Below are 15024 nucleotides of genomic sequence, written 5' to 3'. Positions count from 1 at the left end.
AACAACGAAATATACAAATTAACAAACATGACTAACATTATTATTTCATGATAATGTAGGTGTCATGCATGTAATTATAGCTTTATAAACATATGTTTAAATATTCAGTTTGTGTGAAGTTGGTCATAAATACAAGAAACAGTTGATTCTGAAATTCTTTAATCATGTACTATTAAGTATATTTTCCCAACATTATATTATCCCCAAAAGGGCAATTATATTTATGTTATATTTTTTCAGTCAAATTTTGAATACGAATTACGTAACATTTATGCTACTTTGATTGTATAAGACCAATGTTGTTACAGATCCAGGGACTGACTAGGTTCATTACATGTCATAAAAGTGCCGGGACATAATGTGGCAATACATTCTCTAATTAACACCTGTCACAAAGGGACGGGCCATTTGGGTTTGTCCTCAGGGAAAGTGTTATGCAATTTGTGTATTCACGAAATAACATTCAACAAACTATGTACTTAGTCGGTTGATTTAGGATTGATGCAGTTGTATTTCGTATAAATAAATGAATTACATTATTTTCTTAATCGTGTGCGAAATATGCATAATACAGCGTCAAGCTTTCAGAGCGCCAACTATGTTTTCCAAAGTAGAAATTAAGCAAAATGAATATTTATCAAGTTTCCTTTCGCTAGAACATATGCATGCTGTTATGGTTTTTCAAAAATATCTTTGTTCTCTCTGTTGTTAACAATATTAAAACAACAAGTACTATAAAATATAATACGGAAATATATTACATATTATTTACGCATCCGGCTGCTCACAAGACAATGCTAGTAAACAATATTTGTGTCCCAGGGACTGAATACCAATTAGGCCAAGCCAGCTCTACAGACACTGACTCTCTCAAAGACAGCAAGGTACATTTTACAGTTAATTGGAAACTGTAATCTCAAACATATTTAATGCTACTTTAACACTTTATCGTATACTTAGCAGTTAAATATTCTGTAAAATTGAAATTAATCCTCTATTAGTTTACAGTGACGATTCGTGCAGGCTATATAATGCAGGCACGGCCCGTTGTGTATCATTCAATCTTTATCTTTCTCACTTTCTTAAAAAGAAAGGCATAATGATCGATATTCTCTTCTGTTGCAGTGTGAAATGTTAATTTATTGTGAGTAAGGCCAATCCCTTTCTCCAGACATTAATTGATCACTCTACAACAACTGACAAGGGATTAATCCTCGTTAAGGCAGTTCTAAGTGATACAGTATACTGCAGGTTAACTAGATTAATTAACTAATTAAGGGTTATATGAGATCGTTTACTTAGAGTGTCATGTAATCCGTTTGATGTCGAAATACAAAGAGTGAATCTTTAAAAAGGGTAAGCATACCCAACACTACCGGTAGGACCCGGCATTCACAAATAGTGTTGTTCTAATACATCAAGCTATAATGCTGACACGTTGCTTAAGGGTTATCGGAATAAATTTGATTTTTACATATTTTCCTCCTTTGCTTATGAGCATATACATGGATATACATGCATATGCATTATAAATTTGAAATGCAATTGTAAAAAAGTTGGGTTTTTTTCTTCAGAAGAGTCGTAACCGAGTCCTCGGGATACGCCATCGCACCCTTCCCGTCCAGAAGAAACAGAGGTACGAGAACGCATTAAAGATAGCTCAGTTGATGCCCTCCGAGGAAAGTAACTATGAAGAAGCTGGACAGTACAGCAGCTTTCCCTAAGGCAAGACGTGTCCGTTGACCACCATCCAAAAACCCATTGCCTAACATGAAGAAGGATATGTCATGGGTCAAAACCGAGTATGGAGTCCCGTGGTGTGGCTTGGTGTGGTGTGGTGTGGTGTGGTGTGGTGTGGTGTGGTGTGGTGTGTGTAACGTAATATATGTGGGTTGGTTAGTGACTGGATTTGCGGATATGTGTGTGTTCGTGGTATGGTAACACTTTAATAAACTTTTCTTCTTCTTTTTGTTCATTGTCAAGATGCTGTGTATAACTTCTTAAACTGCTGACATGTTATCTTTTTTTATCTTCAAATACCACGATGTGCCCACTGATGCCGTCATTATGTTGATTGCCTGATTGTTAAGAACTATCAGTTGCGATATGTTATATGATTGCTTTGTATAACATCGGCATGCTGTTCACTTTCATTGGGACTGGATGTTTTGCACGAAAGCCAGAGTATCTCACTGTTAATTATTTTTTTATCATTTGCATTTACATAAGTAAAGAACATATCAATTTAATCTGAATACGTCAATGTGTCAATTTCTTGTTCTAAAAAGTAAAGGTATAAGTATTCATATTCGACTTCTTATCATTTTTAAAAATTTTCTTGCGCCTGTTGTACATTACATTTATGGTCGTAGTTTGTTGATTTTGCTAACGATATTAGGCTGAGCCCCAAGACATGTTTTGAACATTTCATTGCATTTTAAGCAATTTTGTGCCGTTTAGACAATATTCATATAAACAAATGTGACAGTGACAAAAGTTAAAAAAAAAAGATGGCGGATCTAAAATTTCGGAGTTAAATCAGTACTTTTAAAAAATCGGGAAAAGTTTCTGCGCACCCGGCCACCTGGGTTCCAGCCACGAATGCCTACGTCCACTTTTGCCTGCAGTTACTATTGCCTACAAAAAAAATAAAGCAGTGTGGAAAAATGCCTACACAAAGAAAAGAACATACCCATGCTAGGAATGAACTCTTTGAAATTTCTTTGAAATCATCAAATATCTGCTGGTGCATACTATAAGAACTAATGCAATGATGCAGAAATGATGCACTGATAGCAGGTGTCGCTGAAAATCACTGGTGCATGACTTTGTTTATTGTTGACCGTAGGCATTAGTGGATGTAGGCATTAGTGGACGCCGCCGCCACCTGGGACCAATACTGCCACAAACGTGCAATGTCCCTTTTCCCATGTTGAAGCATATTGCGAAAAGCATACCTTTGTACTTACTTATCTTTTGTAAAACATAAAACATTAATACAACATATATCCCCGTGTTATGGGTTGTCTGACCCTGAATAAACATTCATAGGTTTTTCACATGAACAACTGTAAAACATCTCATTCACTTATAAAAGACAACTTTATCATAAAAAAGTCATTATTGGAGTATTAACAACTTCTGTGTGACGAAAAACAGGACAATCCGCCACGGTTGTCCGGCAACACGATATTTTCGGAGTATTTTAAAAAAAAAAATTGATTATATTTTGAAGAGGATTTTTCCAAGGACTGCCGTTTTAAAAAAACCGCGTTCAGACGAGATTTGACATTATAACAATGTATACCCTACAATTAAACCAACACCTCAGAACAAACCAAATTCAACACTTTAAATGAATAATAAAATAGTTTTCATCCACTGTGCAATCCACTCTGTTGGCTAATCTGCCATGTGCACGAGAGCGTGTTACAAATCACATCCCCGTACAAACGAATCCAAGCTCAGCATAAATCGATTTCAACACTTTCAATACAGAAGTCACCGCCGACAGCTTATCCTCTCTGTGCATTCTACTCACATACCAAGCACTGCGCCAGGAAAAGTACCAGACGCCTCAATCGCTTACCCGTCAATATCATTGCAAGGAGAGTATGTACTCCCGCTAACAGTGTGGAGTACTAATTAAACATTCCAGTAATGTTACCTGCCACTATATCAGTTTTTTGTAACTTGCTGATACTATTTTGCACATTCAAAACAATTATAGAACAATACATAGCAATTATCCTCCTTTACCAACATATACAAAGAAACACAGTGCTCAACTTAAAACACTTCAATTTGCACATATATAATAATTATACACAAATACATAATAATTATCTCCCTTTACCAATATATACAAAGAAAACAAATTTGGATACACCATATATACAAATTTGTATATGTTTGTATATGTCGTATATACAAACTTGTATATTTTTGTATATATCATCATTCCAATCGTGTATATCCTTTGGAAATATCATAATTCCAAAGGATATACAAGCTTGTATAGATGAATTTTTTTTGCAGTGCAAGGACTCTTTCTGGAGACCACATGTGATCTGTCACTGCAGATGAGATGAGTAATGTATCGGCAGCAATATTGTCGTCTGAAGCACTGCTCTCAACATGTATTGCTTGAAAGCATTTTCTGCAGGTGGGAACATTGTAGCTGCCTTGTCAGTGTGGAAACCAGGACATAGCCTAGGTCATCTAGGGTAGAGCGGCAGGACGAATGCTCTAGTCGAGTTTAGGGACACTTCTATCCAAGGTATTTTTAAAGACGCTAATCGCCGGTAATTGTTATCAATTAGAAGTGGCAATCGGTGTACCTCTTCACCTGAACTACGGTAATCACCTCGTTCTTGGTGCTGACAGTCAGGGATGAGCGAGAGGTACAATGTCAGTACCCGAGGGCCTTGGACCTATTACCGTCGTTCCTCCAACAAGCACAAAGAGTGATCTTCGTTTAACAGCTTTTATTCCCACTTTGTGTTGCCGGTCAACCCACTCTAGTTGTCACTTGAATACGAGACTTCTGCCGCAAAGCTCCAGTCTCAGTCGAAATGCTGGTGCTTAAGTTTAGTTTCTGGTTCGAAAGATCGTGACAACAAGCCGAGAACCAGTCCAGATGTCGTCTCCCCAGCCGCTCTCCCGATCTGGAGGCTTGTTGGCCGAGAGCGGAGCACCAGTCCTGATGTAGTCTCCCCAGCCGCTCTCTAGCCACTCCCTAGCCGTTATCTTAGCCGCTTTCTTGATCTGGGGCTTTTCCCTGGACCATTTAACCAGTGTACAATGATTCGTAGAAGTACAAGTAGCATGGACAAGTTCAGAAGGGTCACACCCTTTACGTAAAATTACAATGAATCACCATGTTATGATTTGTACGATTACAAGAGGTTACTCCAATATTTCTTAACAGAACATGAAGGATGGACAATTCGAAAGGGTCACACACCTATGTGATTCTCAATTCCATAAGAAGGATGGACAATTCGAAAGGGTGATACACCAATTTAATTTTTAATAATTCTCAGGCAACAATCTTCACTCAAAGGTATCCCATTGGATATTTGTGTAAGCGACATTATATTATGTCTATGTTCGTGTAGCGACATGGTGAGACCCTGAGCCAAGATCGTTCTCATAGGAGTAGCCAGCAAACATATGACTGTCACAATCGTTGTTGTTTCTGTCTGTTATTATGTATTTTGGTGTTGTTGTTTTTGTTTTTAATTTAGGAGTATCAACACCATGGGCTTCACTTGGATTTGCTCTTATAAGGGTGACTCGTGGGAGTGAGCTTTCACTACTGGTGATATGGCGTTTTGGATTGGCAAAGTTATTTTTCCGTGTATCGGGTTCTGTCTGATAAGGGGCCATGACATGTCATGTACTATTTAAGGTGTACCTGCCCAATAAGCGACACGACCTGGTCGGCATTTTTTTCAGATCTCTCTCGGTAGCCCCAAGGTGGTATAGTTGGCTATTATACCTGTCCGTTCGTTAGTCAGCTTGTCTGTAATGTAAGTGTGTTATCTACCGGTGTAGTAGTCAATTTGTCTGGTGTCATCATGTTGTGTCGTTATGGTAACATCAATAATTCCTGGCGCCCATGTCCTGTACGACAGAACCGACTATCACCCTTGCAGAAGAACAAAATTCACTTTCGTTATCAAGTTACGTGGCGGCAGGCACCTCTCGATATCCTGATGGTATGTTAATACGTGTTGCCTACCTCCATTGCGCAAGTGTCACCAATTCATTTCTTCGACAAGAAACCATCTCGTCGGCATTATTTCCTCGACGAGAAACCATCTCGTCGGCATTATTTCCTCGACAAGAAACCATCTCGTCGGCATTATTTCCTCGACAAGAAACCATCTCGTCGGCATTATTTCCTCGACAAGAAACCATCTCGTCGGCATTACTACCTCGACAAGAAACCATCTCGTCGGCATTACTTCCTCGACAAGAAACCATCTCGTCGGCATTACTTCCTCGACAAGAACCATCTCGTCGGCATTACTTCCTCGACAAGAAAACATCTCGTCGGCATTATTTCCTCGACAAGAACCATCTCGTCGGCATTATTTCCTCGACAAGAAACCATCTCGTCGGCATTATTTCCTCGACAAGAAAACATCTCGTCGGCATTTTCTCCTCGACAAGAACCATCTCGTCGGCATTATCTCCTCGACAAGAACCATCTCGTCGGCATTATTTCCTCGACAAGAACCATCTCGTCGGCATTATTTCCTCGACAAGAACCATCTCGTCGTCATTATTTCCTCGACAAGAACCAACTCGTCGTCATATTCACTTCATTCAAATGGATCAATATATGTACATCTTTAGGTGAACACCCTTTGGTTTTGAGGTGTGCCTGCCACCCTTCTTGGTATGTGTCGTGTGTCAGATGCTACAGCTATGCTTTAATTTCGGTAGTTTTTGTTGTTGTACTTTTCTCTCCTGAAATCCTATCCACCATGAGATCCTTTAAATGCTACCATAATTGACACATAGGTTGGCGACATATCACCAGTGGGGACAGGATGTTTGGGGTTATTTGACCTAGCATCCATGTCGATAGTTGACCCGGAGGCCAGTGCCAGGCCACCGGAGGTGCCAAGTGTGCCAAGTTTGCAAGGTTCGCACTGTTGATGAATATAAGGTAACAGCACCACTGTGGTCAGTTATAACCTGATAACCGGATACATCTATTCCAGGGGCATAGGTTGGGTTGCTTATCAAGAGAGCGAGAAGGGGGGAGGGGGGGGGGGGGGGGGGGGGGGGGGGTGGGGGGGGGTTATAGAGAGATGAATTCCTGAGCACATGCCATGGTAAAAGGTCTGACGTACTGATATTGATGTAATTTTTACAACTTTCGAAACATTTATATTTCTAAACTAAGATAAGGTAACCATAAATTAAATATTGAACTTGTAAGACATACAAAGCCACCAACCCCACTACATCAGAGGCTATACTTTACATGTTTAGCCATTGGTGATGGAAAGCTCTACCTACTTCACCAACACGCTCAAGAAAGAAATATACTCTTTGGAAAATTATCCACCCAAAATGTAAATGTACATGTTCTCAGCCATAAAAACAAATTATTTCACTACATCCTGTCAAATAATGAAGCCATCAATATCAATTGCATTTGTTTCCATGTCTATTATTTTAGACAATAAATACCCCTTCAACCTAATCAACCGTTTAGTGAGTGAGTATGGTTTAACGCCGCTTTTAGCAATATTCCGGCAATATCACGGCGGGGGACACCAGAAATCGGCTTCACACATTGTACCCCTGTCGGAATCGAACCCGGGTCTTCAGCGTGACGAACGGCCCAACCGTTGACATTTCATGTATAATAATATCATCAAATATGTAATATTGATTGGTTTTTGTGTCTACAGGAATGTAAATTATGTATGTCTGTATACATGTATATATGAATCATAATGTTTCATCTTTACAAAATTGCATCAGTCCCATAATGGAATGTTTCTGCAATAAATATTATCTTATCTATCTTATCTTATCTATGTTTTGCAGATTAAAAATATATTGACCCACTTGTAGCTGAACCATTCGGATTTTCGTTCATCGGGTTCATTGCCTTTTTAATGCTTTTCAAAGCGGAATCACATATTACAAAATATAACTCTTTTATCGTGAAACGTTTATCAAGTCAATTTTGTACGAAAATATCAGACGTACCACACAGTAGACATTGATGAATAAAATAAACAAATGATTTTAATTAACGAATCAAGTAGGTTTTGTTTGTGTGTTTTGGGGTCTTTTTTTGTTTTTGTTTTGTTGTTTTTGTTTTTACATGAAGTAGAACCAATATACTGGATTCAACATTTGACATAATAAGAAATATCTTATGTGTCCTACAATCCTGTTCATACCCCTGCAGGTGCAATGGACATCATGTTTCTGCCCAGTGCTACTATTGATGCTCGTGGTCTTCTGGTGATATTTATATAAAGGCGAGAAGTTCAGTTAAAACGAACCATATAGGAATATTTTTATTTTTGTTTTCCTTACCTGTAAATACCACAATGCTACTAAATTACTAGTCTGCCTCATCGGACCTGAACCTTATTTTTTCACGCCTAGCCCTTACTGTAACGATATAGCCCTAAAAATGAAGCAAGTCTACAATTTTCCGATGCTGAATCTCTCATCTCAGATGGAACTTTTTCAATTTATTGAAGTTATTGGTTTCTATCAAAATTATGTTGTTGTTGTTTTTTTTGTTTTGTTTTTTGTTATTTGTTTTGTTTGTTTTTACTAAGGGTTTCTTGTACTAACATACCTCAGTATGCGCCCTAACCCATAAGTGCCATCATTTATAATGTTTTAATGAATTGCCTAAATTGGCTAAAGCCCGAAATGTATATAGATGGTTACCATATTGATCGTTAATTCAAGGGATGACTGTTTTTATTTAGTGAACTAGACACTGACCCACACCATCAGTGCCATAACGTTAACAACTCGGACGTGCTCGCCCCTGCCTGTTTTACTAGAGCAGGAGAACAACTGATAAGATCATGGTTCATGAGTATCAGGTTCAGTGAGAAAACTATGGGGGGGGGGGGGGGGGGGGGGGGGGGGGGGAAATTGCTGGCCGGGAGAGGTTAGGGCTTGTGCATTGGAGTGTAGTATACTACCTCCTCCACACGTGTATTATCGCCCGGAGGATGGTGGAAACTTTCTGATCTATTTGTAAATTTCCCTGTTGTGTTTTCCCTGGATTATGACTGTTTTTCTGAGGACAGTAAAATGTTGACTGTGTATGTGTCTCTAGGGCTCTAGGTAGGTGTGTGTGTCTTGTGGTGTTTGGGCACGAAGGTACTGGCTCAAATTAACAACATTTACTGTTTGGAGTGAAGATTGTCGCGAATTAGTGGCTAATCCACCTGTTCACTCAGTAAGTGAATTGCATGCTTACTTTTGACTCAAACTGAGGGGACCCGGGCAGCGTAAGCTATGTTCTAAATAACTTTAGCAAGTGTAGAATATCGTCGAGTAATCACAAATATTTTTACATTCTGAGATGCATTTCCAAGAACAAGATCCCTGATACAATCATCCTTGTTTTCAACTAATTATAGCCGTTTGATGTCTTACCACTTGTGAAAAGTTAGTAAATGGCTAAAACATTTGTTGGTTCATGTCAGTAAGGTCATTGGCACTATTAAGCGCAATGATTGAGTTCGAGGAATTTCATTGGGAGATGTTTTCTTCAAGATTTGCTAGGAGCAATTATCTCTCAATTACCTCGCCAAGCCGTGCGAGGCCGGTGACGATCCCGTTCACCGAGGGCCTGAAATGTGTACTGGACACCATGAGACTGGTATGCTACCGGAGTGCTTATTATAGGTGCTGGGCTCACTAGGTCAGATGGAACGACCTTACAACTCGTGAGTGGCATAGAAAATATAGCCGACCCACGTCGACACTGTTGATCGACTGTTGTACCGTTATTGTTTGTGTCTTGTGTTAGTGGCATGATTATGTTCAAGGATCTCGTTCTTTTACAATATGTATTCAACACAATGCATCAAAATATTGCTTACCTAAACAGGCCCCGGTCCAATGAAACTTGGCACCACACATAATGTTAAAATGTCACAATTGTTAGTTCTGTCCATCACTTCCTGGTACGTCACTCCACCACTGGGTCCAGGTGTAACCATCCGCTCGTCTCTCCCAACGCCCCTCCATTGTAAGCCCGGAGTGGTCCGTGGATGTGCAACCGTCTGCACCGTTCCGGATGTGCAAAACGTCTGCACCGTTCCTCCCGACTGTAATCTCCCTCACAGTGGAAGGTGGAAGTTCTCGTGCAACCGCTGCACCACGTCACTTCACTTGTGCGACCGCCGCACAGTTCCACTTTACTGGCGCAACCGCTGCGCAACCGTTTACCTCGCTTGTGCAACCACTGCACGCCGTCACCTGACAATGCCTTTTTGGCAGTCGTCAGGGAAGATCGTACCCCGCATCTCCACCACATATCCAAGGTATTTTTAAAGACGCTAATCGCCGGTAATTGTTATCAATTAGAAGTGGCAATCGGTGTACCTCTTCACCTGAACTACGGTAATCCCCTCGTTCTTGGTGCTGACAATGTCAGTACCCGAGGGCCTTGGACCTATTTACCGTAGTTCCTCCAACAAGCACAAAGAGTGATTTTCGTTTTAACAGCTTTTATTCCCACTTTGTGTTGCCGGTCAACCCACTCTAGTTGTCACTTGAATACGAGACTTCTGCCGCAAAGCTTCAGTCTCAGTCGAAATGCTGGTGCTTAAGTTTAGTTTCTGGTTCGAAAGATCGTGACAACAAGCCGAGAACCAGTCCAGATGTCGTCTCCCCAGCCGCTCTCCCGATCTGGAGGCTTTTTGGCCGAGAGCGGAGCACCAGTCCTGATGTAGTCTCCCCAGCCGCTCTCTAGCCACTCCCTAGCCGTTCTCTTAGCCGCTTTTTTGATCTGGGGCTTTTCCCCCTATTTAAACCGGTACCTACGTCACAGTTCTACTCATTTTTCCATGTATCATTGTCAACCACCTTTCCCCCCTACACTAGATCATTCTAACCCATTCTTGACTAACCTCAAGGTCCTTTTTAGGACTTGTGGTAATGTGACCACCTCAACCCCCGGAATCTGGACTATTCCCCCCAAAACCATTTATGAACCCGAGGGCAATTTCCTCTACGTTTCCTCTCCCAATCTATTTTGTCTCTGGCAAACTGCACATTCCCTTGCTATGTTACTTTTATTGTTTTGCTCTAGTACTCCGACCCTCGACCCACTACTGTCACCCCTGGTTATGAGTGGCCCAGTATGTTTCCTGTGCTCTTCAACTCCTACATCGACTGCCCTCAATATATCTTCCCATGTGTTATACCTATATCTTACTGTTTTAGCCCCTCATATTGCCTACTTATATAATTACTGTAGCTGTCCTAATGAGTTGCTAATTTCCATTATTTCATGCCTATAATACTTCTAGGGACTCAATCTATACTGACAAGTTCTTCAACATTTCAACAAGCGTCAGAAATGTTAAGAAAGATGTCTTCTTTAAATCTATAACCAGACATCACAACAATATTATCACGTTTCACAATTTTCTTCTAGATCACAATTCCGTCATGCAACTGCCTTTCCCGATTCACTTACAAATAAATAACAGGGAATACCAAGTCTCGAGTATAGTACAATTTCGCTATTGAAGTTTGGGTCCCAAGCAGTGTGACCGCCTAGGTGGTCTAGGGGTAGAGCGTCCGCCTGGAGAGCCGAAGGTCTGGGATGGATCCCCGGCTGCGTCATACCAAAAGACGTTTAAAGATGATACTAATTGTTACCCTGTCTGGCACTCGACCTACAACGTTTAAAACAAGGAGTGGTCCGCTCGGAGTCAGTGTACTGTGTCTCAGTGAGGTATTCATGTTAAACTGTGGCATGATGTCTCGGTGGTCTAGCAATATGAATCAGCATCAGTCCGGTATAATACAAGCAGCCATACACACGCACCCCCCCCCCCCCCCCCCCCCCCCCCCCCCCCCCCCCCCACACACACACACACAAACGTGCAATCACATCGCTGTATAAGTGCAATAATCTTGGATGCGATGTTAAACCCTATTTCACCTCACCTCACAACAAGGGGTGTAAGTGCTGGCTTTCAGTTGTCCATTGCTAAACTCCTAACAGCGCCATTCAACTGTTGGCTCCTTGTCATGTTTCCAACCTTGTTAAGTTATTACTTATGTTGTTCTTGTCGGAACATATACATGTTCCCTGCATTAATAGCATTAATTTACCTGATGAAGGAGTAAGAATATATATAACCTGAAACGTTGTGTTTCTCATGATAAAGAAGTTGACATCCATATATGTTTTTCTCATACCTTTATGATTGACTCCACAGTATTATCTGCTTGTCCATTTGTGAGGAAGAGCAGTCATTTTGATTTTGTTGTGCACATTTTTTGTTTGTTTCTTTGTCTATTCCATAGGGCTTTACCAATCATACCCAGAGTCAGTAATGACAGTTGTATATGCATTTTTATACTGTTTATGAATTTACTTTAGAAATTGACCTTCAAAGTAAATCATTTACTTATAGGCAAACCATTAGTAATATACTATATAGAAAAGGTATTTGCAAACGGTGATATGCATTGGTTGTAAAAAAGTTATTATTAATGACACTGAAAATGAAAATGTACAATTCTCCATTTTGACAAAATGGGGTGAGGGATAACACATTACCAGATTGTTAAAAAATCATAAAAGTTTTTTGGGGAATATGAACACTGCCGTCTCAAAAGACGTGTCTGCTGATTTTGCGATATCAAATGGGTTGGTTGATGATAATAATAATTCATAAAGGGTTCATTTACCATTTTTTGGCTAATTACTTAATTGGTGAGAGGCTATACTTTTAAAAAAACTAAAATAAAAACTAAAATAACTATACTTTTAATAAAAATCAGGTTTCAATGCTTCCGCTACCTTTTAAAGGGACTTTGATTTAGTCGTCAGTTACGATACGTACACAGTGAAAGACAAATCGTGGACCAGCATGGCACCTAGCTATCAGAACACAGAAGAGTGAATCTGGATTTATCCAAAACAAGTAGGGAATATTTGAAAATAACAGACTACTACAGAATTCCAAAGAGGTATCAAGTGACGGTAATGGATGAATCAGAGTGAGTGAGTGAGTGTAGTTTCAAGCTGCTTTTGGCAATACTCCTGAAATAGGACGTCAGGTGACCAATGTAGGAAATCGAGTAGGCGCGATGAGTGAACGCATGATGAGTGAGAGGCATTTAGAAGTTGGAGTACTGAGCGAGGATAAGATATATGGATGATCAACTTCTTTATTACAATTAGGAATATCGAATATGATAACAATTAATGCATTGAAGCAGTATTGTGGATAATGAACAGCAATAATACCAATCATTACCTTTCACTGAAATGTCAAAATCAAGAATGACCCCTACCAACAAAGGTATTTCCCGGACCACATGCAATGTTTCGGGTGTGTTGGGGCATTAGATTTTGGTTCCGCTAAAGTTCTATCTCTGGCAGTCATTTTGTCAAAGCTTATCTTTCTCCTAATCATAACATTTATCTTTCACTGTCACCTACTTTATTGGAGAGTGTATGGGGATGTCCAGCATTCCACATGCTGTTTTCTCAGTAAATATAACCAAATGTTTTCAATCAGGAAATTAATATCGGATACGATTCTATGAATGAGGATTTTATATGAAAATATACAGTAAATACAAATGGTGGTTAACTCTGTTTTCTTAACAGAGAATAGATCCATTCAATCTGTTTGACATTCCCTTTCGTCTGTCTCAGTGAGAAAGATTTAGATGCCCTTTCCCTAAAATTCAACTGAAAGGATCAACTTTGTGTTATTGTTTGCGAGCATCTGTTAAGTTGCTGAAGACAACTCAACCCTACATCCACACTATGAAAGGTGTAACACACAAACCTGAAAATATTCAACTTACCCCTATCTTTCTCAGTTCCTATTCGTAGTTTTCTCCCCTCAAAGCGTTTGTTATTGAATATATAACAAAGTCCTGAAAAACAGAATAGTTTTCCGTGTAAAGCCATTTCAATATACCTTAACATCGTTCAATATTGGAAACACAGTACGTTTATCTCCATTTTACCATCACAAAATTAAAAAAAGCAAAAATATTGAGTGGAGTGTGTTGAACTGAAGCAGCGAATATGCATTTCATAACCTATAATTGTTTCCATTATGATTTAAAAATAATACTTGGACAATGTCTGCCAAAGTACTTTTCATTACATATAAGCTTACGCTGTGATACAGCCGTCAAATCAGCTGTTTCAGTCAGCAGTGGTTATTGTGATTTGACACCTCTGATTAACTCATCAGAATTGAGTAATTTTCATGATAGAATTCTTCACAATTTGTACACAGTGTTAGATTCACAAACAAGTCATTACATTTGAGGATACAGTATTCTAAGGGACCAAGGATTTTTTTTTCCTTCAAAACATTTTTTTATACATAGATAGAAAGTCACGCAGCTTTTAACAGTATACAGTTATATCACAGAGTGCCTGGTGCGAGGAAAGTCCAAAGTCATGCAGGTATCAGACGTTTACCATTTTGGTCAAACCCACGAGCACAAGCATGGTGCCCACAAACCTAGAAACACGTTCGGGGCGATTTGGGATTTGAATAAACAATCATACAATCATAGGTTTCTGGACTGCCCAAAGGACGCAACTCTGCACAATGAATCAAGGCGCCTTAGACGACTGGGCCACCCATGCACCAATAAGTACAAAGATATATACTATATACACACATAATCTTTTATAGTAATATACATAATCAAATGGCTGGCCCCTTATAACAAACCTCGTTGAATACTTTAACAATGTACTGCAGGTTTGTCCACAGCGGCTATTTGCCTGGAAATGAATAATGAATATACAAGCACCAACCTCTTGGCTCTGAGTCCATTTTATAGCAATCCTCTTGCATCTTGGTTCTTTTCTCATCTAAAGTAAGCAAACAGCTTAATGTTAGTACATGCGTCAGCGTGTAGGTTTAGTACCCTAAAACCGCAAAGTTGTTTACATCATGGAAATTGTTTGTTATGTTTGTTATCATCGGCGATGATGACTGTCTCTGTACATGCCATCACATACATATGTAACAGACCTCAACACAATCACATCCTCTATACACTCATATATGTATTTTAACCTACCTGGAGGCTGTGCCTTATGGCCCGTCCTCCAACCACCCTCAGAAGCAGCCATATTTTCTTCTGTATACTGAGCGTCGCCAGTGGTACCTTTCACTTTAATGTAAGCATCCTCTTTATTTGTTTGCCGATCGTCTGATGTTGGTGCCTCTGAAAGAAATATAATAGACACGTACGTAATTATTTGTAAAGTGAACACTTATACTA

General features: G+C 39.7%; 1 protein-coding gene across 1 annotated transcript in view; it reads right to left on the bottom strand.

Moving 5' to 3' along the window:
* The window catches only part of LOC124125871, a 77879-nt gene that overhangs the window by 45550 nt on the left and 17305 nt on the right, over positions 1 to 15024 (bottom strand). Inside the window, exons 2-4 of the mRNA XM_048385401.1 lie at positions 14821 to 14967; positions 14552 to 14608; positions 13576 to 13647 (exon numbers count right to left, since the gene is read on the bottom strand). Coding sequence (XP_048241358.1) covers positions 13576 to 13647; positions 14552 to 14608; positions 14821 to 14872 — 181 coding nt within the window. The 5' untranslated portion in view covers positions 14873 to 14967. The remainder of the gene's footprint in view (positions 1 to 13575; positions 13648 to 14551; positions 14609 to 14820; positions 14968 to 15024) is intronic.

The sequence above is a fragment of the Haliotis rufescens genome, unplaced genomic scaffold (assembly GCF_023055435.1).
Source record: "Haliotis rufescens isolate VD_foot unplaced genomic scaffold, xgHalRufe1.0.p SCAF_58, whole genome shotgun sequence".
In the NCBI taxonomy this organism is placed as follows: domain Eukaryota; kingdom Metazoa; phylum Mollusca; class Gastropoda; order Lepetellida; family Haliotidae; genus Haliotis; species Haliotis rufescens.
Note: the sequence above shows the minus strand (reverse complement) of the source record. Positions and strands in the feature narration are given on the sequence as shown.